Source organism: Dasypus novemcinctus, chromosome 21, assembly GCF_030445035.2.
Source record: "Dasypus novemcinctus isolate mDasNov1 chromosome 21, mDasNov1.1.hap2, whole genome shotgun sequence".
Classification (NCBI taxonomy): domain Eukaryota; kingdom Metazoa; phylum Chordata; class Mammalia; order Cingulata; family Dasypodidae; genus Dasypus; species Dasypus novemcinctus.
Window position 1 is genome coordinate 87,239,431 of NC_080693.1, and position 23,140 is coordinate 87,262,570.

The 23,140-nt window shown below is 42.3% G+C and overlaps 1 protein-coding gene across 1 annotated transcript; it reads left to right on the top strand.

Moving 5' to 3' along the window:
- Positions 1-287: 287 nt before the first annotated feature.
- On the top strand, positions 288-21,577 carry LOC101417955 (zinc finger protein 135-like). Its single transcript, XM_071210917.1, has 4 exons — positions 288-314; positions 16,079-16,252; positions 16,615-16,825; positions 19,292-21,577. The coding sequence occupies exons 1-4, from the start codon at positions 288-290 to the stop codon at positions 20,158-20,160; spliced, it is 1,281 nt and encodes a 426-aa protein (XP_071067018.1). The 3' UTR covers positions 20,161-21,577.
- The last annotated feature ends 1,563 nt before the right edge of the window (positions 21,578-23,140 follow it).

A 23,140-nucleotide genomic window follows, 5' to 3' on the forward strand; every position in this document is an offset into this window, starting at 1 on the left:
CCAAATGCCCATCAATAGATGAATGGATAAATAAAATGTGGTATATACATACAATGGAATACTACTCAGCTATAAGAAGGAATACAGTACAAACACATGTGATAACATGGATGACTCTTGAGGACCTCATGTTGAGTGAAGCAAGCCAGGCATTGAAGGACAAATACTACATGACCTCTCTGATAAGAAACAAGCAAATCAAGCTGTCTCAGAGAACTAGAGACTGGAAGATAGGCTTAAAGGAATTTGGGGGTCGGGGGAGAAGATGGTTGTGAGCTGACGCCTACATGGGTGAAGTCTATGATAAACTGGAGGTAAGTATTTGTACAGGGAAGGGATAAGATGAGGGCATAGGGATACATTTGCATGGAGCTTTGTTGGCTTAAGGGGGACTAGGGTTTGGAGGATGGGTCATATGGCCCAAGGGCTGGGGGCAACAGTTAAATATGGGAGACTGTCAGGTATATGGTTGAAACTATAAGGTTGAGAAAACCCTTTAGAAAATATAATAAGGAAGGATTACAATGCTACTATGAACATCCAGAATAGCTGGATCCCCCCTTAAACATGTAAGGGGGGCATCTGGCACAGGGGCAGGCTGCTAGGGAGTGTTTGAGTGCTCAGTTTGTTACAGTGTGTTAAATCAGTGGGTGGAGACCATACAATGAGTGGGAAGATGTACCCACATCCTGGGGAGACCTGATGTTCTTAAATGGAGAGAATTGTGTCCCTCGAAAGAATCAGTGGCTCCCAGTGGGTTAGAGCAGTCTAGTATGTCAAGCCCTCAGCATTGTTGCAAGTATCTGTAAGTCTGGTCCCTCAAGTAGTAAAGATTGATTATCACTGTGGGCCCTGAGGGGAGGGGGATAGAGGTATAGGATAGATGGAAGCAGGGTAACTAGAGGGCAATGGAAGTGCTCCACAAGATCATGTAATGGTGGATACAGGACAAGTTAATGTACACCAAAAATGTACATAAGTCTATAAGCTAAAATGTAAATCATAATGTAAAACAAGGAAACTAAAAATTCAGAAATTTATACAGTCTAAAATATAAACCATAATGTAAACCAAAATGGAACCATGTTTGAAAGCTTTTGCAGCCAATGTAACATGAATATGTACAAAGATCATTGCTGGGGAAGGGGGAAAGGGTTTGATATTGGATATGTGGGAGTCCCCGATATTGTATATGTGAACTACTGTGATCTAAAACTTTTTTGAAGACAAAATTAAAAATTAGAAAAAAAAAATAAAAAAAGAATGGATGTAGACACTGAGGAAGAAAAGTAAGTGCCTTGCCACTGTACATATAGGACAATACCTATTACAGTGATGAAAGGCAAAAATTAAAAACAAAGCTTTATAGTATTTTTCATTTTTATTAATACACCAATTTATTTTTACTTTTTCTTAGTATTTCTAAATTGGTATGTATATTTCTAATCTTTAAACCCATCACTATATTTCATTTTCTTATTAATTGAATTCGGCTTCATTAGGCTTCATTGTTGAAGGAGTTTTGGACCACAGAGAGGTTCAACTATGGCAGGGGAGGAACACTGGTGTGGGGAGTTATTAATGGGGGGCACATGGTTGGGAGGGAGTTCTGCAGGGCATGTATATAGGGGACATAAAAATGTTCTGATATATGTTGGGTGTTTTCATAGTAGTTACAGTTACATACAGTTACATACAGTTTTCATAGTAGTTAGTTACAAACTGCGGGAGTGCTGAGTTCCTACTCAGGGGAGCTCTGTCACATTCCCCAATGGAACAGCAATAGTTCCCCAAGTACAACAGCAAAGACCAACAAGGAAGGATGGTCCAACAATGAGCCCTTGATACTGATGACTATGCTTATGAGGCTGTGTGCCTGAAATATGATCTAGACCTGGAGCTGCAGGATGCCTAAGAGTTACCTCCTGAGAGCCTCCATGTTGCTCAAATGTGGCCACTCTCTAAGCCAAACTCAGCATGTAAATGCAATACTTTCCCCCAGCATAGGACATGACTCCCAGGGATCAACCTCCCTTGCACCAAGGGATTACTACCAATCACTAACTGGTGATGCAGCTAGAAAGGGACCTTGAATAAAATGGTCAACTCAGACCAGCAGAATATCTCTGTCTACATGTATGATCATGTGTTAAAAATGGCTTTTTGACCTTGAATAAAAGGGGGAATGGCAAAGAGAAATGAGTTTATATGGCTGAGTCTTCAAAAAGGAGTCAGGAAGTCATCAGAGGGGTCACGCTTACGCATGCCTCAGTAGGACCCCAGTAACAGCTCAAGTAGATCAACCCTAGGTACTGGTTTTCCTGAAGGCTACGGAGACCCACAGGGTATATGGTCATGGCAGATGGCTTTTGAGTTCTGTGCCATGTCAATGAACTCTACTTTGGAATTTGTGCTCCTGAGAGTGATGGAGCTGGACTCAGATGTGACCTTTCTACACATGCCTCTTCTGTCACTTTTACTGAACCTGTGGTTGGAGCTAAGAATGGTGTATACTCAGAGGGCTTGAATCTCTGAACTGCCCATGTACCAGCTGGGCCCTAAGTCTCAGCAGAGTTGCAACCCCTACTCTCTCTGGTTCGTTGGACTTACCCAGGTCAACTAACAGGGAGGTGAAGATGGTCAACCATCACAACAGGGAACCAAGAGTGCCTACAATTGCAAGCAGGAGAATTGCATCCATCAGCCATGTGGAATCTAAGCCCCTTCTAGATATAGAGGTGGAGTGGACATCACCATCCCAGGGTCCACAGAATGGAGGAATAAAATATGGACTAGAGTGGACTTACTGATATTCTACTATAAAACTATTGTGCTAGTAATAGAAGAAATTGTATCATTGATGTGGAAAAAGTGGCCACAGTAGTTGCTAAGGCAGGGAGAGGGAAGAAGAGATGTGATGAAGGGGTATTTTTGGGACTTGGAGTTGTCCTAAATGATATTGCAGGGTCAGATGCTGGACATTATATTTCCCACTGAATGTACTGGGGGAGAGTGTGAACTACAGGGTAAACTATTATCCACGTGGAGCAGCAGTACTCCAAAATGTGTTCACCAAGTGCGATGTGTGTGACACAATGATGGGGGAGGTTGTTGGTGTGGGAAGAGTGGGGTGGGGGGATGGGGGGTATATGGGAATCTCTTATACTTTTTATAATGTAAACTTTTTGTGAAGCATGTATCTTAAAAAACATACAATTTACAAAAATGATGGGGGTTGGGGGTGGGGAGTGGGTTATATGGGAACCTCTTATGTTTTATTAATATAACATTCTATGTGATCTATTAACTTTAATTTAAAAAATGTGTTAATAAAAAAAAAAGTGAGTCTCTTGCAGACCCCATAAGAATTGCTCATGTTTTCTCATCCATTCTGTCAACCTATGTCTTTTTTTAAAATTATCATTTAAAAAAATTTCTCACCCCTTCCTCCCCCATTGTTTGCTCTCTGTGTCCATTCACTGTACATTCTTCTGTCTGTTGTATTCTCATTAGGTGGCTCCAGGAACTGATCCTGGGGCCTTCCAGAGTGGGACAGAGGTGATCATTCTGTTGTGTCACCTCAGCTCCCTAGTTTGTTGCATCTCACATTGTCTCTTCTCTGTGTCTTTTTTTGTTGCATCATCTTGCTGCTTCAGCTCTCCATGTGGGCAGCACCACTTCTGGGAAGGCTGCACTCTTGTGTGGGGTGGCACTCCTTGCATGGGGGGAGCCCCTATGGGGGGCGGGACTCCTTGTGCACAGCAGCACTCCACGTGGGCTAACTTGCCACATGGGTCAGGAGGCCCTGGGTATCAAATCCTGGACCTCCTATATGGTAGGTGGAAGCTCTATCCATTGGGCCATATCTGCTTCCCATAACCCATGTTTTTTGATTGGGGAGTTTAATTCATTAACACTCAATGTTATTACTGTAAAGGCATTACAGTATTTTATTACTGTAAAGGCATTACAGTATTACATTATTTCACCCATTTTATCCTTTAGCTTTCATATATCATATCTTGTTCTTGTCCATTTTAGTTTTTGGTTACCCTTTCTGAGAGTCTTCACTTCTGCACTCTCCTCCAAGCCTATCTCTCTTGACTTTTCTGTTCTGGCTGCAGAACTCCCTTTAGTGTTTTCGACAGAGCCAGATTCTTGTTTATGAACTTTCTTAGTTTCTGTTTATCTGTGAATTTATTTAAGCTCATCCTCATACTTGAAGGACAGTTTTTTTCCTATAAAGAATTATTGGCTGGCAGTTTTTCTTTTTCTGTACCTTAATTAAATAATACCACTGCCTTCTCACCTCCATGGTTTCTGAAGAGAAGTCTGCACTAAGTCTTATTGGACATTCCTTGTATGTGATGCTTCACTTTTCCTGTGCTGCTTTCAGAACTTTCTCTTTCTCTTTGACATCTGGCATTATGCAAATTATGTGTCTTGGGGTAGGTCTATTTGGGTTTATTCTAATTGGAGTACACTGTGTTTCCTGGATGCATATATTCATGTCTTTCATGAGAGCTGGGAAACTTTTGGCCATTATTTCCCTAAGTACTCTTTCTGTCCCTTTTCCCTTCTTATCTCCTTCTGAAACTTCCATAGCACATATGTTGGCATGCTTCATGCTGTCTTTCAACTCCCTGAGCCCCTGCTCAATTTTTTTCCCCATTTTCTCTCTCTCTGATCTTTTCTATTTTCAATTTCAGTTGTTCTTTCTTCTATGTCACTGATTCTTTCTCCCATGAGTTCAAAACTGCTGTTGTGTGCCTCTATTATATATTTTCCTAAATGTATTTTTAAAAAATGTATTAAAGTATGTCAATTATACATAAACATACATAAACAATAAGTGCATAGTAATAGCTGTAAACTTATAAAATAAACATATATAACATCATAAGGAACCTCATTCCACACCTTACCACCAATATCTTGCATTGTGGTTAACCATTTTAAACTAATGATTAAAGAGCATTCTCAAAATATTACTACTAACCAAAATATTTTTCCCCCAACCCACCCTATTATTATTATCTTTATATAATTTATGTATGAACATACATAAACAATAAGTGTATAGTAAAAGTTGTGAACTTACACAGCAAATATGCATAATGTCATAAAGAGGTCACATACATCAACCCTCCACCAATGCCTTACATTGTTGTGAGATATTTGTTACAAATTATGAAAGAATATTGTCAAAATCTTACTACTAATTATAGTCCTTATCTTACATTTGGTATATTTTCCCCCACCCACCCTATTATTATTTTTTAAATGTAGTTTTTATGATAGAAGTTGTAAACTTATAAAACAATCATGCATATGTGCAGAATTCCCAAACAGCACCCCTCTATTAACACACCACACTGTGGTGGAACATTTGTTACAGATAAGATAATATCATCTGAATTTTACCATGTCCACAGTATACATTTGGCACACATTTTCCATAATGCCCCATTATCAACACAGTACATCTTTGGCATATATGTGAGAATATTTTATTACTGCTAACCACAGTCCATAGGTCACACCAGTTGTATTTTTCCCATGCTTCTGCACATTCCCACTACCCTGCAATAGTGATGTACATTTGCTCTACTAAGAAAGGACATTTGCATCTGTACTATCAACCATAATTCTCATCCACCTCTTGGTTTACTGTGCTGTTCAGTTCCTAGATTATTCTCTAGCATTCTGTCAACTGGCATTTACATACCTAGATTACCATTTTCAGCCACATCCCCATTTATAAACTAGCTGTTACTCACTATGTGTTACCATCCATTCCATGCATTTCCACACTTTTACAGTAAAACTAATTAAAACTTCTATATCATTAGCCATCAGTATCCATCTCAGTCCTCCTCTTATCTCCTTTAAGAATCTACCACCTACCAATAAGTCTTGAAGATATTTTCCAACAATTTCTTCTTTATGGTTCTTGCTTTAATTTTTAGGCTTTTGATCCATTTTGAGTTAATTTTTGGGTAAGGTGTGAGATAAGGGGATAAGGGTCCTCTTTCCTTTTATTTTGCTATGATATCCAGTTCTTGCAGCACCATTTGTTGAATGCACTGTTCTGCCCAAGCTGTGTAGGTTTGACAGGCTAGTCAAAAATCACTTGACCATGCATGTGATGGTTTGTTTCTGAACCACCAATTTGATTCCATTGGTCTATGTGTCTGTCTTTATGCCAGTACCATGCTGTTTTACCACTTTGCTAGGGGATATGATTTAAAGTCTGGAGTTGAGAGTTAGCTTTTTCCTTTTTATGATGTTTCTGGCTATTCAGGACCTCTTACACTTCCAAATAAATTTGATAATCATGTTTTCAATAGAAAAAATGCTGGTGGACTTTTTATCGGGATTGCATTGAATCTGCATATCAATTTCAGTAGAATTGACATCTTAATGATATTTAGTCTTCCAATCTGTGAGCATGGAATGTTATTCCAGTTATTTAGGCCTTTATTGATTTCTTTTAACTTTGAGTTGTAGTTTTCTGAATACAAGAGCTTTACATCATTGGTTAAGTTTATTCCTGACTATTTGAATTTTATCTGTAATATTTTATTTTCACCACTCTTTTTGACACTTAGTTACTTTTATTGATATAATCTTCATTTCTAGACTCTCTTCCAGATCTCTCTCTCCTATCTTCTTTTCAGGCTCTAGCACACCCTTTAGTACTTCCTGAAAATCTGGTCTCTTGGTTAGAAATTCTCTGTTTCTGTTTATCTGTGAATATCCTAAACATGCCACCATTTTTGAAAGACATTCTTGCCAGATATAAGATTCTTGACTGAAAGTTTTTCTCTTGTAGTATCTTAAATATGTCATATCACTGTCTTCTTGCCTCCATGGTTTCTGGTGAGAAATCAGCACTTAATCTTATAGGGTATTCCTTATATGTTATGCATTGCTTTTCTCTTGTTGCTCTCAGAATTCTCTCTTTGTCTTGGCATTTGACATTCTGATTAGAATGTGTCTCAGAGTTGGTCTATTTGGATTTTTTCAGATGAGAGTACATTGTGCTACTTGGACATGGATATCTGTGTCCTTCAATAGGGTTGGGATATTTTCTACCATTATTTCTTCAAATATTCCTTCTCTTCCTTTTCCCTTCTCTTCTCCTTCTGGGACACCCATGACACATATGTTTGCATGCCATTTGCTGTTGTTTAGTTCCCTGAGACCTTGTTCAATTTTTTTCCATTCTTTTCTTCATCTGTTCTTTTGTATGTTTACTTCAGAGGCCATTTCTTCAAGCTCACCAATCCCTTATTCTGTTTCCTCAAATCTTCTATTATATGATTCCAATGTTTTTAAAATTTCATTTTCTGCACCTTTCATTCCCATAAGCTCTGCAATTTTTCCATGTATGCTTTCAAATTCTTTGTGCTCATCCAATGTCTTCTTAATATCCTTAATCTCTTCAGCCATCTCATTGAGTTTATTAAGGAGATTTGTTTGAACATCTATGATTCATTGTCTCAACTCCTTTATGTCATCTGGTGGCTTTTCTTGTTCCTTTAACTGGCCATATTTTCCTGTTTCTTGGTGTGGATTGTAATTTTTTGTTGGTGTCTTGGCATTTGGCTTACTAGAGTATTTATTCTGGGTGCAGTTTTTCTCTTTAGTTTAGGGCTTCCTGCCCTTTCTCCCTTGCTGGTTGTGCAGTTGGAGCCAAGGATGTAGTTGATGCTGTAAGATGTGGAGGCTCAAGTTGCCCTCATTGTCCCAGGGACTGATGAAGCTTCTCCCAACCTTCTCCTCTGCCAGGGATAGGGACAGAGTCACAGCTGTGAGGAGTAATCCAAGCCATGCAGGCCAGGCCTAGACTAGTTGCCCAGAGAGACTGATGAAGCTTCCCACCTCTTTCTCCCCTACCTGGGGTGGGGATGGAGCTGCAGGTGTGGGCAGCAATCTATGCAGTGCAGGTCCAAGATGACCACAGTTGCCCTAGTAGACTTCCGATTATTCAGTCTGTGCCAGTCAGAGGTACCTGTAGTTACCTGGATAGGCTGGTGCATTGCCTGCCAGCCTTCTCCCTGCCAGAGGTAGAGCTGAAGCCTAGGCTAGGGCTATAGGCCACGCTGGTGAAAGAAACTGTTCCTACCCTCACTGTGATTTTCCGTCAGCTCTGCTTCCCCTCATGCTGGGGGAGGTGTTAAAATGGCATCCACCAGCCTCTTTCCAACCTGGACAGGTTCATACTCTAGTTGTTCCTAGGGCTGTACTTCAGCCAGCTGAATTCACCAATCAGTAGCTGAAATTTATGACCAGCCATCACTTCCTCCCCCATTTTTGAGAAATGGAGCTTCAAATTCCAGCCATGGAATAGCTCCTGGGGTGGCTTGTGCTGCCAAAGTAGGATAATCACTGGCCTCTGGAGAGGCTGACGCAGGTCCCCCCAGCTTCTTCCTTACTGGAGGGGCACTGGGGCCTAGGCTGGCACTGGGGCCTAGGCTAGAGCTGCAGTCTGATCTGGATGGGAAGAAGCCAGTCCCCACCAGCACTGGGATTTTCAGTCTGTCCCACTTCCCTTTGTGCCAGGCACCTCTTTCTGACTTGGACAGGTTTAAACTTTAGCTGTTCTCAGGATTATACTTTAGCCCACTGAATTTACTCATCAATAGCTGAAGTTGGTGCCCAACTGTCTCTTCCTCCCCCATTTTTGGTAAGTGGAGCTTTCAATTCTGGCCACAGAATAGCTCCCGAGGTAGCTTGTGCCTCCAGTGGAGGATGGGCACCAGCCTCCGGGGCGTGGAGCCTCTACTTACTAGTCTTCTCTGCATATCAGCAGTCTCCTCCTTCTACTCCCCCAAAGGATATTGCAGGATGCTCTTCTGGCCTCCTGGAGCCCCCAGACAGGTGCTTCAGATAGTTCCAGAGAGCCCCTGGATGTTTCCTAACTACCCTGTAGCAGGACCTGACTGTAGGAGCGCCTTACCAGCCATCTTGCTGGTTGTCCTCTTCTACTGTATTTTTAATCTCACTTATTGAGTCTTTCATTCCCATAAACTCTGGTATTTTTCTACCCAAGACATCAATTTTTTCTTTGTGCTCACTCAAGTTCTTCTTAATGTCTTTTATTTCTTTAGCCCTGTTGTCCTTCAACTCCATGATTTGATTTAGGAGATTTGTATGACCCTCATTGAATAGTTGTTTCAAGTCCTGTGTCTCATCTAGACCTTTGATTTGTTCCTTTGCCTGAGTCATATCTTCCTTTTCTTAGTATGGCTTGTAATTTTTTGTTGATGTCTAGGCATCTGATTATGATGCTGAGTTTACTCTGAAGTTCAGTTTTTATTTTTTCCCTAGGGATTTGTTATTAAGTAACTGTGCCACCACTGTTCTTTGACTCTTGGTTCACTGTTCTAGATATTTAGGATTGCCCCCTTTTAACTGTTCAAACCAGGGCTAAGGACCCTAAACTGGTGCAGACCAGTTTCCAAGGCCTTGAGAGGGGTCGGCAAAGTCCCCTGATGGCCTCTTTTATTTATTATTTTTCCCTTCCTTCGTGCACTCTTGTTGTCTGCCAGCAGATGGCGCCCGTGGGCAGCCCGCTCAGCTTAGACCCCAGGTGCTAGGGGGGAAATGCATTCACTGTGACCCCACCTGGGCAGGTGGTGCAGAAGCCGTGTCCTCAGGGCAGGTCGAGCTGGACAGAGTGTCTCAGAAGTCCTTCTCCTGCCTTGGCCAGCCGCACCCTCCCTCCCTCTGCCTCTTCAGCAACCCGTGGAGCAGCCGGGAGGGTGTTCGGAGAAGGCAGGTTGTCTTCAGCGCCCTGCCAGCTCTCAGGGCAGACAGTGTCGCCCTGGAAGTGTGCGACTCCTCCAATGCAGCAGACCAAGTGCGCTGCCCAAAATCTGAATTGGCTGCAGGCTGTGTCCCTCCCTCTCCCCTTTCTTGGGGAACAGGACCCTGCAAACCCCTCCCCTGCAGCCGCCGCTGCTGACTGATAGGAGGGGTGGGTGGCCGCCCGCTGCTGCTTCTGCAGCTCTAGTCACGGCTGTTTCAGCAGCCGGGCCCCTTTCCTTCGCCCCTCTCTCTTCTGGGTGGTGTCTGGCCTTCCCTGGTGTCCTGAGCCCCAGAGCAGCCCTCCAGACACCTACTGCTTGTCCTCCAGGTATTTTTTCTGGGAGACAAAGTGATCCCTCTGCCTCTCTAAACTTCCATCTTCCCGGAAGTCTATCCTTATATATTGAGAGCTTACAAATAAAAAAGAAAATGGCAAATGACATGAGTATGAAAAAGAGCCAGAAGTTACTGTTTCCTGAGTAAGAAAATGGCCAACACCACAAGAAAGTCTGTTCAAAGCAATGGAAATCGCCAACAAGGTAGATTTCACTCACTGAGTGAGAAAAAGCACATTTAAAAAAACTGCAGCACCCAGTACTGGTGGTGAGTGACCCGTGTTGAGTGGGTGGAACAGTGAGGTCCAGCCATAGAGTCAGTGGGGGTCCAGCCATAGAGTCATTCCTCCACACGGGGTTCACGGAGCATCTGCTCTGTGCCAGGCCATAGAGCCTCCACTGGAGGAGGGGAGCAGCCACGTGGGCTGGGCTCCAGGGCCAGAGTGTCCACCGGAGGAGGGGAGCAGCCACGTGGGCATTCGTGGGAAGTCTGTAGGAAGAGCGAGTGGCCACATGAGCCTGAGGTGGTGGCTGGCCAGCATGTTCAGGCCAGCAAGGGGCTGAGGGGCTCAAGTGCTCGAGGTGGGCTGGGGGTCTGTAGGGCTGGAGGACCAGCTGTGGCTTCTGCTCCAGGTGCTGTGGGAGCCACTGGGGGTTCTGAGGAGGAGGAACGTGGTCTGACCTGGGCCTTAGCCAAACTCCTCCAGTTGGTGTGTTGAGAATAGGCCGCAGGTAGCAGAGAGGAAGCAGAAGCTCAGTTAGGAGGCTGCAGCAATCCAGGTGAGAAGGGAGGGGGGCCCCAGGGGTGCTGAGGAAAGAAGCAAGGGATCCGAGTTTGGGTTTGCTTTGGAACTCACCCCAGTGGGATTTCCTAATAGCTTTAAATGTGGGGTGAGAGAAAGAGGCATCCATGGTGATTAAAGGACCAGGCATGGAAACCATGGAACAGGGGAGGGCAGGTTAGGGAGCTCAGTGTGGGTGGTGGGGAGCAGGTGGGCACCCGATCGCAAGGATCTACTTTCAGGCTGAGACGCCAGGAGTGTGGGTGATAGGAGAGGACAGACAAGAGAGGTGTGGGGTCATGCCCTGGGGCACCCTGGAATTCGGTAATTGGGGAAGAGTTACCCAGAAGCAGCCTTCTTTTTAGGACATTTTAACCTCCTTCCATGACCACTGTCACCCCACCGCTGCTAGAAGCAGTTCCCACAATCGTCTAGTTTGCTGTGTATAAAAGGAGGATGGGAAACAGCTGATAAGGCACCAGGTGAGTGGACAGGCCTCGGGCCATGAGGCGGCCTCCCACGAGAGCCCCTTTTGCTGGCTCATGCCTGCCTCCATGCCCCCACCCTGCCTCCCCGGCTCCTGAACCACTGTGGGGCACAACGGATTCCACCTGGGGTGTCCATTCTGTGGCGTCAGAGGGGACTCATGTGTCCCTAGTCCTCACACTTCCTTTCCGCAGCCCCAGCCGCAGTGACCGCAAAGTGCGGGTACCTTCTGCTGTGTTAACTCAGTGTAATAGGATCATCTTTGCAGGATGAGAAAACTGAGGTTTAGAGAGGTCACACCAAGGGCCGCAGTCAGAGCTGGCCAGTGCAGAGCCAACTTGCGAAGCCACTTAGGTCGTGCTGCACACGGGGGCCAGGTCAGCAGAGCCAGTTCACCGCAGTGGTGCAGACTGTGTTTCCAGGAGTGAAGAGTGCACTTGGGTGGGGGGGTGTTGGCTCCCCACATGGTGCCTCCAGGGACCGGGCACAGGAGGCTGCCCACGAGTCAGATGAAGGAGCCCCCAGCACAACTGCAGGGCCAGCCCCAGCTCCACGTCCCTGCTGATGGGAGGAGAAGAGTCAGCAGATGGTGTCCTTGGAAAGGTGGGTGTGTCAGCCAAAGGAGTGCTGATGCAAAGTACCAGAAATCTGTTGGCTTTTATAAAGGGTATTTTTTTTGGGGTAGAAGCTTACAGTTACCAGACCATAAAGGTAAGTTACTTCCCTCACCAAAGTCTGTTGCTACGTGTTAGAGCAAGATGGCAGGTGATGTCTTCGAGGGTTCAGCCTTCCTCCTTGCTCTTAAGGCTCTGTGTTCCCAGCTTCTTCAGGTCTCGGCTATAGCCTGGCATAGGGCTCATCTCTTTTCATTTCTTTCTGGGCTCAGCTGCTCTACTCTCTCCACAAGGTCAGCTGTAGACTATCAGGCTCATCTCTCTTCCTAGGGCCATGTCTATGGAGCACTCTCTCTTCTTGTCTGTCTGCTTCTGTGTGTCTACTTCCGTGCAAGAGTCTGTTTTGTTATCCCAAGGGGGCTGGGACTCGATACTGAGTTGCTCTAATGATGTGTTTGGGTCAGAGCCCTAATTTTAACATAATTTAATCAGATGTCTCTGCCAAACCTAATACAATCAAATGGTTATCACACCAGAGGAACCAACCAGTTTACAAACATAATCTATATTTCTTTTGAAATTCATAAATAATATCAAACTCTCACAGTGAAGCAGAAGGGGTGAGGTTAGCAAGGATGTTTGGAGAGAGGGGTTCTCACTTAGGCTGTGGGCATTCCTACCTCTTTTGGAGCGATGGAACTCAGTTAATTTATGTGGGTTTATGGGGCCATTGAAAGAATTACCTCAAAGGCCAAGACTTGGAGGACAGATTATGCCCCTGAAAGCCATGCTATAGACTCTTGGAGCAGGTCCTGCTTCTCTGCCGTCGGGTAGCGAGGTGTGGACTGAGCCGAGAATTGTGCTTGTCAGAGTCCACAGAAGGACTGCTCCCAGCCACCCTCGAGGCTACCATTTGTTTTGGGGACACCCTTTCTGCAGCAGTGGGCTCTGCAACCAGCTGCACAGAGCCAGGATGTGGCTGACCTCCTCTCGGGAACTTCCTCCTGTCCTTGAAAACAAACAACTCCGGAAGTCCTGGGGATTTATGTTTTACAGGAGGACGTGTGGGGAGATGACAGAAGGGGTTAGAGCGTGCTCCACATAGCAATAATTCCTGAAAATTGCTTTTAAGCATCTCTTGTTTCTTCCCAAATTCCTCTTCCAGCACTTAAAATTCTAATAGGCTTTTCCCCCCCTGATAGATAGAAATTAGGAAACTGATTCCAAAATTTATATGGAAATGCAAAGGACCAAAAAGAACGAAGACATGCTTTTAAAAGGATAAAAATAGGGAAGATTATTCTACCAGATATCTACTAAAGCCACCTTAATTAAGACAGTGAAGTTGATTCATGAGGAGAAACATAAGCCAGGAGTCTGCAGACCATGGCCTGTGAACCCACTGCAGCCCAACACCTGTTTTTGTATGGCCCACAAGCTGAGAATGTTTTTTACATTTTTTAATGTTTGAAAGTAACCAAAAGAAGACTATTTGATGACACATGAGAGTTATATGAAACTCAAATTTTCAAGTCCATAAATAGTCTTACTGGAACACAGCCACACCCATTTGTGTGTTTGGTCCATGGCTCTTCATGCTACAGTGGCAGAGGTGAGAGGTTTCAACAGAGTATATGGCCCACAGAGCCTAAAATATTTAATATCTGACTGGCTATAGAAAAGGTTTGCCAACCCCTGAGATAGACCCACGAAACAGAATAAATTCACCTGATTTATGACTAAGTGGCCACTGCAGAGCAGTGGTGCAAAGATGAGAGTATTTCAGCCTGGACCCCTGAGTGCACTGGATTTCTGAGATGAAACCTGACCCTGACCTCTCAGCAGACACCAGAGAGTTCTTTTGAGGGGGATTTTAAATCTAAATGTAAAGAGTAAAACAAGAAAACTTCTAGAAAATGCTATAGACCTTGGGTCAGGAAAAGATTGCTTAAACAAGGAACAAAAGTTTCTTCCCATAAAGGAAAAGATTAATCTATTAGACTCCATTAAAAATGAGAACTGCTATTCATCAAAGCACACCAGTAAGAGAGTGAAACAGTAAGTGCAGTGGTGCGCCAGAATGTATTCGCCAGGTGCAGTGGATGTGCCACGATGAAGGAAGAGGTTTTTGATGTGGGAGGGGTGGGGTGGGTAATATATGGGGACCTCATATTTTTTTAATGTAACATTAAAAGAAAATAAAGAAGAGCAAAAATTAATTTTAAAAAAAGAGCATAGGCAGTGCCTAACATGAGAAGACAGGCCAGTATGTCAAACCCTCAATGTTGTTGCAAGTAATTATGAATCTTGTTCTTCAAGGACTGAAGGTTGGTGGTTGCTGTGGTTCCCAAAGGGAGGGGAAGAGAAGAATAGAATAGAATGGGGCATTTTTGGGGTTATGAAATTGTTTATATGATCTTGCAATGATGGATACAGGCCACATTAAATTTCATCAAAATTTATAAAAGTTTATGGTCTAAAATGTATACCATAATTTAAATCATATACCATTGTTAGTAGCAATGTTTCAATATTTGTACATCAGTTTTAACTAATATGTCATCTACATGTGAAGTGTTATAATTATGGAAGAGGTAGAAAGGGGAAGGATGTTGGGTATATGGGAATCCCCTATATTCTGTACGTGAGCTTTCTGTAACCTAGATTCTTTGAAGACAAAATAAAAATAAACACTTGGGGAATAAACAGAAAAAATGTCACTATATAAAAAAAAGTAGCAATATTTTGACAATGCTCTTTAATCATTAGTTTAAAAGGTTTAACAATAACGTAAGGTATTAATGGTAGGGTGAGTTGTGAGAGTACTGTATGATATTATATATGTTTGTTTTATAAGTTCACAACAATTACTGTATACTTATTGTTTATGTATATTTATGTATTAGTAATATACTTCAATAAACTTAAAAAATAAAGAACTCTTACAAATCAAATAGGAAATCAAATGATCAATAAACATATGAAAAGGGTTCAGCCTCAAAAAAAAACATATGTTATGAATCCATTTCTATAAAGTTCAAAAGCAGGCAGAATAATGGGTTGGTAATTGGGATTACTGGTGATATTCCATTTTTAAAATCCAGGTGGTAGTTAATATGGTTGTATAGACTTGGAGCTAATTTATCAAGCTGCACACTTATGATATATGCACTTTTCACTATGTATACTATTCTTAAAAGTTTACTTAAAAATGTTAGATTTACCTTACTTATACATAGAAATCACATTATTTGTTTCTTCTGTATCCTTATTTTTGTCACCTTGATTTGACAAAGACTAAAAGTCATACAACATTTCCCATCCTATTATATATTTTATTTTCTTTGCATTGCCTTCAGTTTTTGTTTTACATTTCAGTGCTCTATTATTTGGTATATACAAATGGATGAGTCTTTTATTCTCATTGTGTATAAGGGACAATAAAATATCAAGAAATTTATTATGAAATTATCTTTTACTCCTTTTTATTCAACAAAGATTTATTGAGCACAACTATGTTTCAGGTCCTTTTTCTAATCAGTAGAATGCCATGCATTAACTTTCCATCATGGTTCTTCCACTTTTTGTCTTGAGTGTGTCTCACTGACATGCTCTTTATATTCTGTGCCTTAAATCAGTTTTGTTCTTTATGAAGTTATTTCTAATCTGCTCCTGAGGTACCATGTTTCCACGCTCTGCATCTAACTTTATGGGATTAGATATAATGCTCACCATGTATTCTTCCTACATATTGAAATGTGTATTAAAAAAATTTTTTTTTATTAAAGCAGTAATTATGATTCATGGTAGAAATTTTGGGAAATATGGAAAAGAAAGATTAGAAACACACATATTAAGTACCTGCAGCCAAAGATAACGCTGCTAATAGTTTAGTGTATTTCCTTTTAGTGTTTATCTATATATATACATACACTTTTTTGCATTTATCCAAATTTTCTGTAAGGAATATCCTTTCACATTTGCAATCTGGAAATAAACCACACATTTGTGCTTACAGCGGAATCCTATCGTATGCTTGTTACAGGCTTGGTGCAAGAGAATGAGAAAGCAGCAGGGTGCGCGCGTGTCCCGAGACGGGGGCGGCGGGACGTGGCTGCTCTCAGGCACCGCAGCAGCGCGCGGGTCTGCCCTGCTCCGCAGCGTCGCTCCGGGGTCCAGGCCGTCAGCCGCCCTGTGCGACGTTGCCGTGCTGTGGAAAGTACGTCTTTGGGCAAGTGGCAAGTGTGACTCGCTCACAATTCCTCAATAGTACCTAATATTCAGCTCCGTTTCATCGTGCCCGATCGTCTCATAAAATACCTGTTTACAACTACTAAAAGCAGCATCCAAAAAGGCGCACAGTTCCACGGTGCTCCGCAGTCTCGCACGCCACGCCGTGCGGTTACGGGCCAGGGGGGAACGTGGGCCGCAGCCCCGCGCCTGCGAGCGAGCTCCCCACAGTCGAAAGCAGACGCAGGCGCCCGCGGACCGAGACCAGCCCGAGAGGCGCGGTCGCCGTGAGGGTCCCATGGCAACCCTGCGCGTGCGCCCCCCATTGGCCGAGGCTCCGCCCCCGCCTAGCTCTGCGCCTGCGGGGTGGTGTCCCGGCGCCGAGGTGTTCCAGGGCCTTCTGGGAAAAGGGCAAGTCCCGTTCAGCGGAAACGGCGGGTCCCGGAGCATTCTGGGAGTCCTGGTCCCGCCGCGATTCCCGCGGACGCCGGCGGCCGGGCTGTGGGACCCCGGCCGGGTCGGCGCGGTCCCCAGGGCTGGCCCGAGCTAAGCCCGGTGAGAGGTCAGTGCGGCCCGGGGACGCGGCGCACAGCGCCGGGAGGAGCCGGGTTCCGAGCGGCGGCCGGGAACGCAACCTCTCAGCTTCCCCGAAGCCGCAAGGGCCCCTGCCCTCGCGTAGAGGAAGAGGAGTTGCGGGAGAAAAAAGGAGTTCTAGATGAGGATGGTTGGAAGGGAAATCGGAACGGAACCTAATTTTTCGTGCTCTGCAGCAGGCCACATTTTCTTCTCAGCCTACAGCCAGGGGACTGTAGACATTGGCATTTATTTGCTAAATTGTTTGCTGGGAAACCCAGATTTAACTCGAAAGAGTTATTCCTTCGGGGGACTTGCACAGTACTTGGAAGTATTCTCACGTTATCATCTATACCTTTCCAAGATTTCCATTTCAGAATATGCCAGAAATTGAGTATAGAGATCTGTTTAATTAAGGAGGCAAAGTATTAGCATCTTTGAGTGACCATTCATTTGGGAGTCACACGAAGTTTCTGTTAAAAGGCATAAGGAAACTTCCGAGTGCCTTACCTCAACATCTCTCTCTGTGCCCAGAACTTCACTTAACGTTTATAATTGGTGGAAGTGTTTTTGTTTTTTTTTTTTAAATTTAGTGATTCTACCCAAATGTCGACTTTGATCGTAGATCATCCTTATAATACTTCTTTTCCCTTTATTTTCCAACTCCTCCAATATCACAGTGTTTTGGACCCCTTTTAAAACTTCCTTCTAAGCCTCCTGTATTAGGGTTCTCCAAAGAAACAGAACCAACTGTGTGTGTGTGTGTGTATAAACACACGTGTATATACATATATTAGTATATGCATAAAGAGATTAAGGAATCGGTTCATGTGGACTTTGGGGCTGACAGGTATGAACTCTGTAATCTTCATCTCACATAAAGATGATGCTGAAGTCCTTGGTCCTTATTTCCCCAGGGGAAGCTGGTTGACTGTAAATTGCAGCAAGAGCAATGCTGCAGTTGAGTCTGAATCCTTGTTCTGACCTCTGAAATCCTCAATACTGACCTTTAAAAGATCTCCCAACAGATTTGACGACAAGACTTTATACATTACTGAGGGCAATCTCCTTTGTTGACCGTAGATGCAGTCAACAAGCAGGCCAGTGCTTGACCAAGGAATTGGAACATATAACCTCCTCAAGTTGAAGCATGAAATTAACCATCGTGCCTCCGTATCTGTTCTCCCTGATACCGTTTATTCTTTCTGTAGACTGGAGAACCAAGTAAATCTTTGTCCTCCAGTGCCAGAACTGTTGGGAGACTTAGATTATGTGATATATATCTGAAAGTGATTTAAAAACTTTAAAATGTTAAATTTAACTGATGACAGTATTGACTTTGCTGCCATATTTTCTTTTCCTGTGAGCAGGATTCTCAGGTTCTAGAACTAGTCTCAGCCCAGCAATGAGTTTTGGGAATCCTGAGATACTGAGGTTTCTGGAGTCACTCATTCAGATGAGGGATAAATCTGTTGTGAAGTTTTGGAGTCAGTGTTTAAGAGAGGTGGAATCTCTAACTTGTCCAAAGAGCTCTTCTTAATTTCCCCATTTATTTGGACCACCATTTCTCAAACAGTAGGTCTGCTATCTGAAGTTAGGATTTGGACCTATTTAGCTATTGCTCCATTCTATGTTGCTTTCTCAGCTACTACTTTTTATGTTCCTTATTAGCTACTCTCTGGTGCCCTTCTGCCATTTTTTCATGCTGCATATTTTATGCTCCACATTCCCATCATTATTTATATTGCCCATCCTCTGTGTTAAGCTCTATTTAGTGTGAATTAAAGTAGTGGTATAGTAGAGAAAGTCTAATTCTAGTCCTGTTCGTGTCATTAATATATTTTGTATCTTTAGGTTAATCATTTAATTTCTGTTTCTTAACTTTAACATCTTTAAAATTCGGAGGTTAAACTTAAATCTTCATGATAATTTTTCTTCCAGCTTTTAAGAGTCTTTTGCTGCTGCATTGCTTATTGGGATAGCGTCTTTCTACCACTTCTTCCTCCACTTACTCTACTCTGCTGCCTCATTATTTAACAACATTACTAGGGTGTTTATTCTCATAAGCACCAATTTAAGATTTTTTGCTTTTCCCTGAGTGCAGTTTTCCTTATCCCAACACAGAAAAGTTGTTTATATTTTTTATTCCTTTCAGATTTGAAGAACAGAATAAATAACAAGGAGAAGACCAATAGAATATACTTCTGAAGGGGCAACTCCATTCCTGGTATCATGGAAAGGCTCAGAGGGCATGTCTCCCAGGGATACTTATTTGAAAAAGCCTGTGAATGTGAGGCCAAGGTGGAAAATCAGAGGAAAAATTCTATAGGTAAAATTTTAAACACCTCTGTTATCCAGACCACAGGTTTTCAGCAAGTGATAGTTACCCATGAGGAAATACTCTTAGAGGAAAATACATATAATTTTAATGAATTGAGAGATGTTTTGATCTGAGATCTAAACTTTTATCATATTACTCATTCAAGAGAGAAACCACATATACTTGGTCCATTTGTAAAAAGCATCAATTTGAACTTATCTCCAATTAAAAGGAAGACAATTTATAAGTGCAGTGATTGTGGGAAAAATTTCAGTGACCGTTCAAACTTTATTCGTCATCAGAGAATTCATAGTGGAGAAAAAACTTATAAATGTGACAATTGTGGAAAAGCTTTCAGCCAGAGTTCTTCTCTTACTGAACATCTCAGAACTCATACTGGTGAGAAGCCCTATAAATGTACTATTTGTAGAAAAGTATTCACTGTAAATTCGTCTCTTATTCAACACCAGAAAATTCATACTGGAGAGAAACCTTCTAAATATAACAGATGTGGGAAATCTTTCATTGACTACTCATCATTTATTCAACATCAGAGAATTCACAGTGGAGAGAAACCCTATGAATGTATTGATTGCAGGAAGGCTTTCATTGATACCTCATCTCTTACACAACATCAGAGAATCCACAATGGAGTGAAACCTTACAAATGTAGTGATTGTAGGAAAGCATTCAGACGAAGTACACATCTTACTCAACATCAGCAAACTCACACTGGGGAAAAACCATATAAATGTAATGAATGTGGGAAAGCATTTACTGCCCACTCAACTTTTACACGTCATCACAGAATTCACACTGGAGAAAAACCCTATACATGCAGTGAATGTGGGAAGGGCTTCCCTGAAAACTCATCCCTTACTAAACATCAGCGAATTCATACTGGAGAAAAACCCTATGAATGTAATGAATGTGGTAAAACTTTTAGCCAAAGCACTCATCTTATTCAACATCAGAGAATTCATACTGGAGAGAAAACCCTTTAAATGTGACAAATGTGGAAAAGTATTTGGTAACAGGTCAGTCCTGATCAGACATCAGCAGCTTCATACTTTAGAGTAATCCTCATGATGTTGAGATTGTGTGGACTTTCATTCTTTCACAATCTACTCTTAGATTTTGATACTATGCTTTTTACCCATGCCACCCAAGATGAAAAACTCCCTTCTTTCATCATGGGCCCTGAGTCAAATAATCTCAGATTCTAACATCTCATTTTTTGGGATTCCTCCCTCTCTGATTATTATAATAAATATTCCAATCATTAATATATTTAGCTGTATGCTCCAGTTCCTTGCTCTGCATACCAAAAATACCATTAGTTCAGCAGGCTGGAATTAAATGTGAATAACATATAAATACAATGTCACTGGGGATAACTTCATATTTGCATTTGGTTTTATATAACCACCTGTTAATTTCTTTCAACCTGACCATTTAAAAAATTAGATGGAGAGTTTGATGGTCTTTTAAGACCCAAAATAAATCTTATGGCTGCCTGCATCTTTTCAATTCACCCAGCATTCGCCATATTTTTCATAAATCCCTTCCAGATCAAGCTTGACATTACCACCCACTTAACATCCATACCACAACTACCACCTTCCCTGACACCATGATTTAGTTAAAGAGCTGAAGGAATTTAACATTCAGACTATTTTTCAACTCACAATCAGCATAGCTGACATGTTCTTGATAAGACTGCAGAGGCATTCAGGTTCAGAAATCTGGGATCTGACTTCCCACTTCTCTACTCTACAACTCATTATGGCTTATCACTAGTAATCCACCAATCCTATGTATGCAGAGCATAACCTCTTTGACTGTGGAACTAGAATCTTTGCTTACTTGCAAAGATTAAGGTGCCTTTAGACACCTTATTTACTACCTAAATAGGCTAACTATTTTGTACTGTGGAAACCTGCTTTATGTGACTTAGTGTTTTACTTTTATTCTAGCCTCATTTGGTATTTATCAGTTCTACTTTAGTCTTAACTTTCTGGTCAATCTGCTTTGTGTATGGTTCCTACTATTAGTTGTCCATTCTTTGTAGATGGAAATCTTACTGGCTACTTGGTCTTAACCTTAAATATGCTACCATCAGATGTTGCTGTTAGATATTTAGCTCTTTACTGTCCTCTAGCTATTCATTAGCATTTTCAGCATGATTCCTCCTGACTAGTATTTTATTGTTCTTGTTCATCTTTATTTGTGATTCCCCAACACTGCATATTTATATATTTCTATTATAATGCTTGTCACATTGTATTAAAACTAGATGCTTTTCTTACTAGATTGTAAGCTCCTCCAGAGCAGGGACATTCCTTAATTCATCTTTGCATCTCTGTTCTCAATAGACTGGCCCAGAATTGCTGCGCAATAAAAATTTTTTGAATAACTGAATATTTCATTCCTACTTTCCACTACCTCAACCCAGTTGAAGATACATCCTGGAAAGTCTTTGATGTTGTAGAAGCTCCTTGGACTGATATATTTGTGCATACCTTGGTAGTATGTATTTGTTCTTGGACCTGGTTTGTATTTAAGATATGTCAGCACACAGTAATATAATGCATGATTATAGATTTGGGCCTTGGAGTCAGACTACCCAGGTTTGAGGCCCAGCTAGATATTTTCAGATGGCTTAAATTGCTTCATTAAGTCTCATTTTCCTGATTTATGTAATTGAGATAACAAAGTACCTATACTCCCTTATAGGGTTGTGGATATTACATAAGATAATTCATGTAAAGAACTGTTTGAAGAAGTGCTCATTAGCTGGAATTATCTGAACTCTGATGTACCTACTCAGTGACTAATCTATCTCCTAGTCCAGACTTAGTACATCTGTTAATTTCTTGATCTATATCCAATTTCCTGCCTTCTCTTAATGGCATGTTGTCATTCATTGTTTTAACATTAACATGAATCCATCAAATTTTCCTTTGAATTACTGCCCCTTGTAGCCACAAATCAAATCTTTGCCAGATTGTTGCCTAATCTCTTAAATGAGAGATCTGCAGCTTCTATTCTAGCTTTAACTGTTTTATGAATGTTAGTTTTAACCTTCAGGTACTGTGCTCCTTAGGGGAATGAACTGTGATAGTCATTCTGTATCCCCTACGACTTCCAGCATATTACTTAATGCAGAATAGATTCTGAGTAAATACTTGTTGGTTACTATTTGATGAGCATAAAACCCAACCAGCCCGAGAGACCCTGTATAATGTTTACCTGTATATTAGAAGCTGTTTACCGTAAAGTCCTCGATTTAACAAAATCAATTTAACGAAAAGTACTTGTTATAAGAATGCTAGATGGTTCTTACATAATCTATGAATCATCATGTACTTGAGTCTGTGAGCAATTGGAAACAGCTTTTTTTTTTAGATTTTTTATTTTGTCTCCCCTTCCCCGCCCCCACCAGTTGTCTGATCTTTGTGTCCATTTGCTGTGTGTTCTTCTGTGACTGCTTCTATCCTTAGTGACACCTGGAATCTGTGTTTCTTTTTGTTGCGTCATCTTGTTATGTCAGCTCTTCGTGTGTGTGGCACCATTCCTGGGCAGGCTGCACTTTCTTTCGCGCTGGGTGGCTCTCCTTACAGGGTGCACTCCTTGTGCATGGGGCTCCCCTAGGTGGGGGACACCCCTGCGTGGCACGGCACTCCTTGTGCACATCAGCACTGTGTGTGGGCAAGCTCCACACGGGGCAAGGAGGCCCGGGGTTTGAACCGTGGGCCTCCCATGTGGTAGGCGGACACCCTATCCATTGGGCCAAGTCTGCTCCCCAGAACCAGCTCTTAACACAGACTGTGACTTCCTCTCTCGCCTCTGCACTCTCTGTATAATTATTTTATCTCTCTGCAGACATTGTTCCATGTGACAGAAAGCCTGCCTACCAAGCTCTCAAGGTTTATGTCATGCAGTTTTAATCATCAAAAGAGCCTGCACTGCTTCTGATTTTCT

Excerpts from the sequence above, each read along its gene's own strand:
- LOC101417955 (XM_071210917.1), top strand. The coding sequence starts at position 288 with ATGGGTGAAGTCTATGATAAACTGGAG. Across the intron at positions 16,253-16,614 it reads ACGTTGCCGTGCTGTGGAAA|CTCTGCGCCTGCGGGGTGGT; the intron begins GTACGTCTTTGG and ends GCCCCCGCCTAG. Across the intron at positions 16,826-19,291 it reads CGAGCTAAGCCCGGTGAGAG|ATCTAAACTTTTATCATATT; the intron begins GTCAGTGCGGCC and ends TTTTGATCTGAG.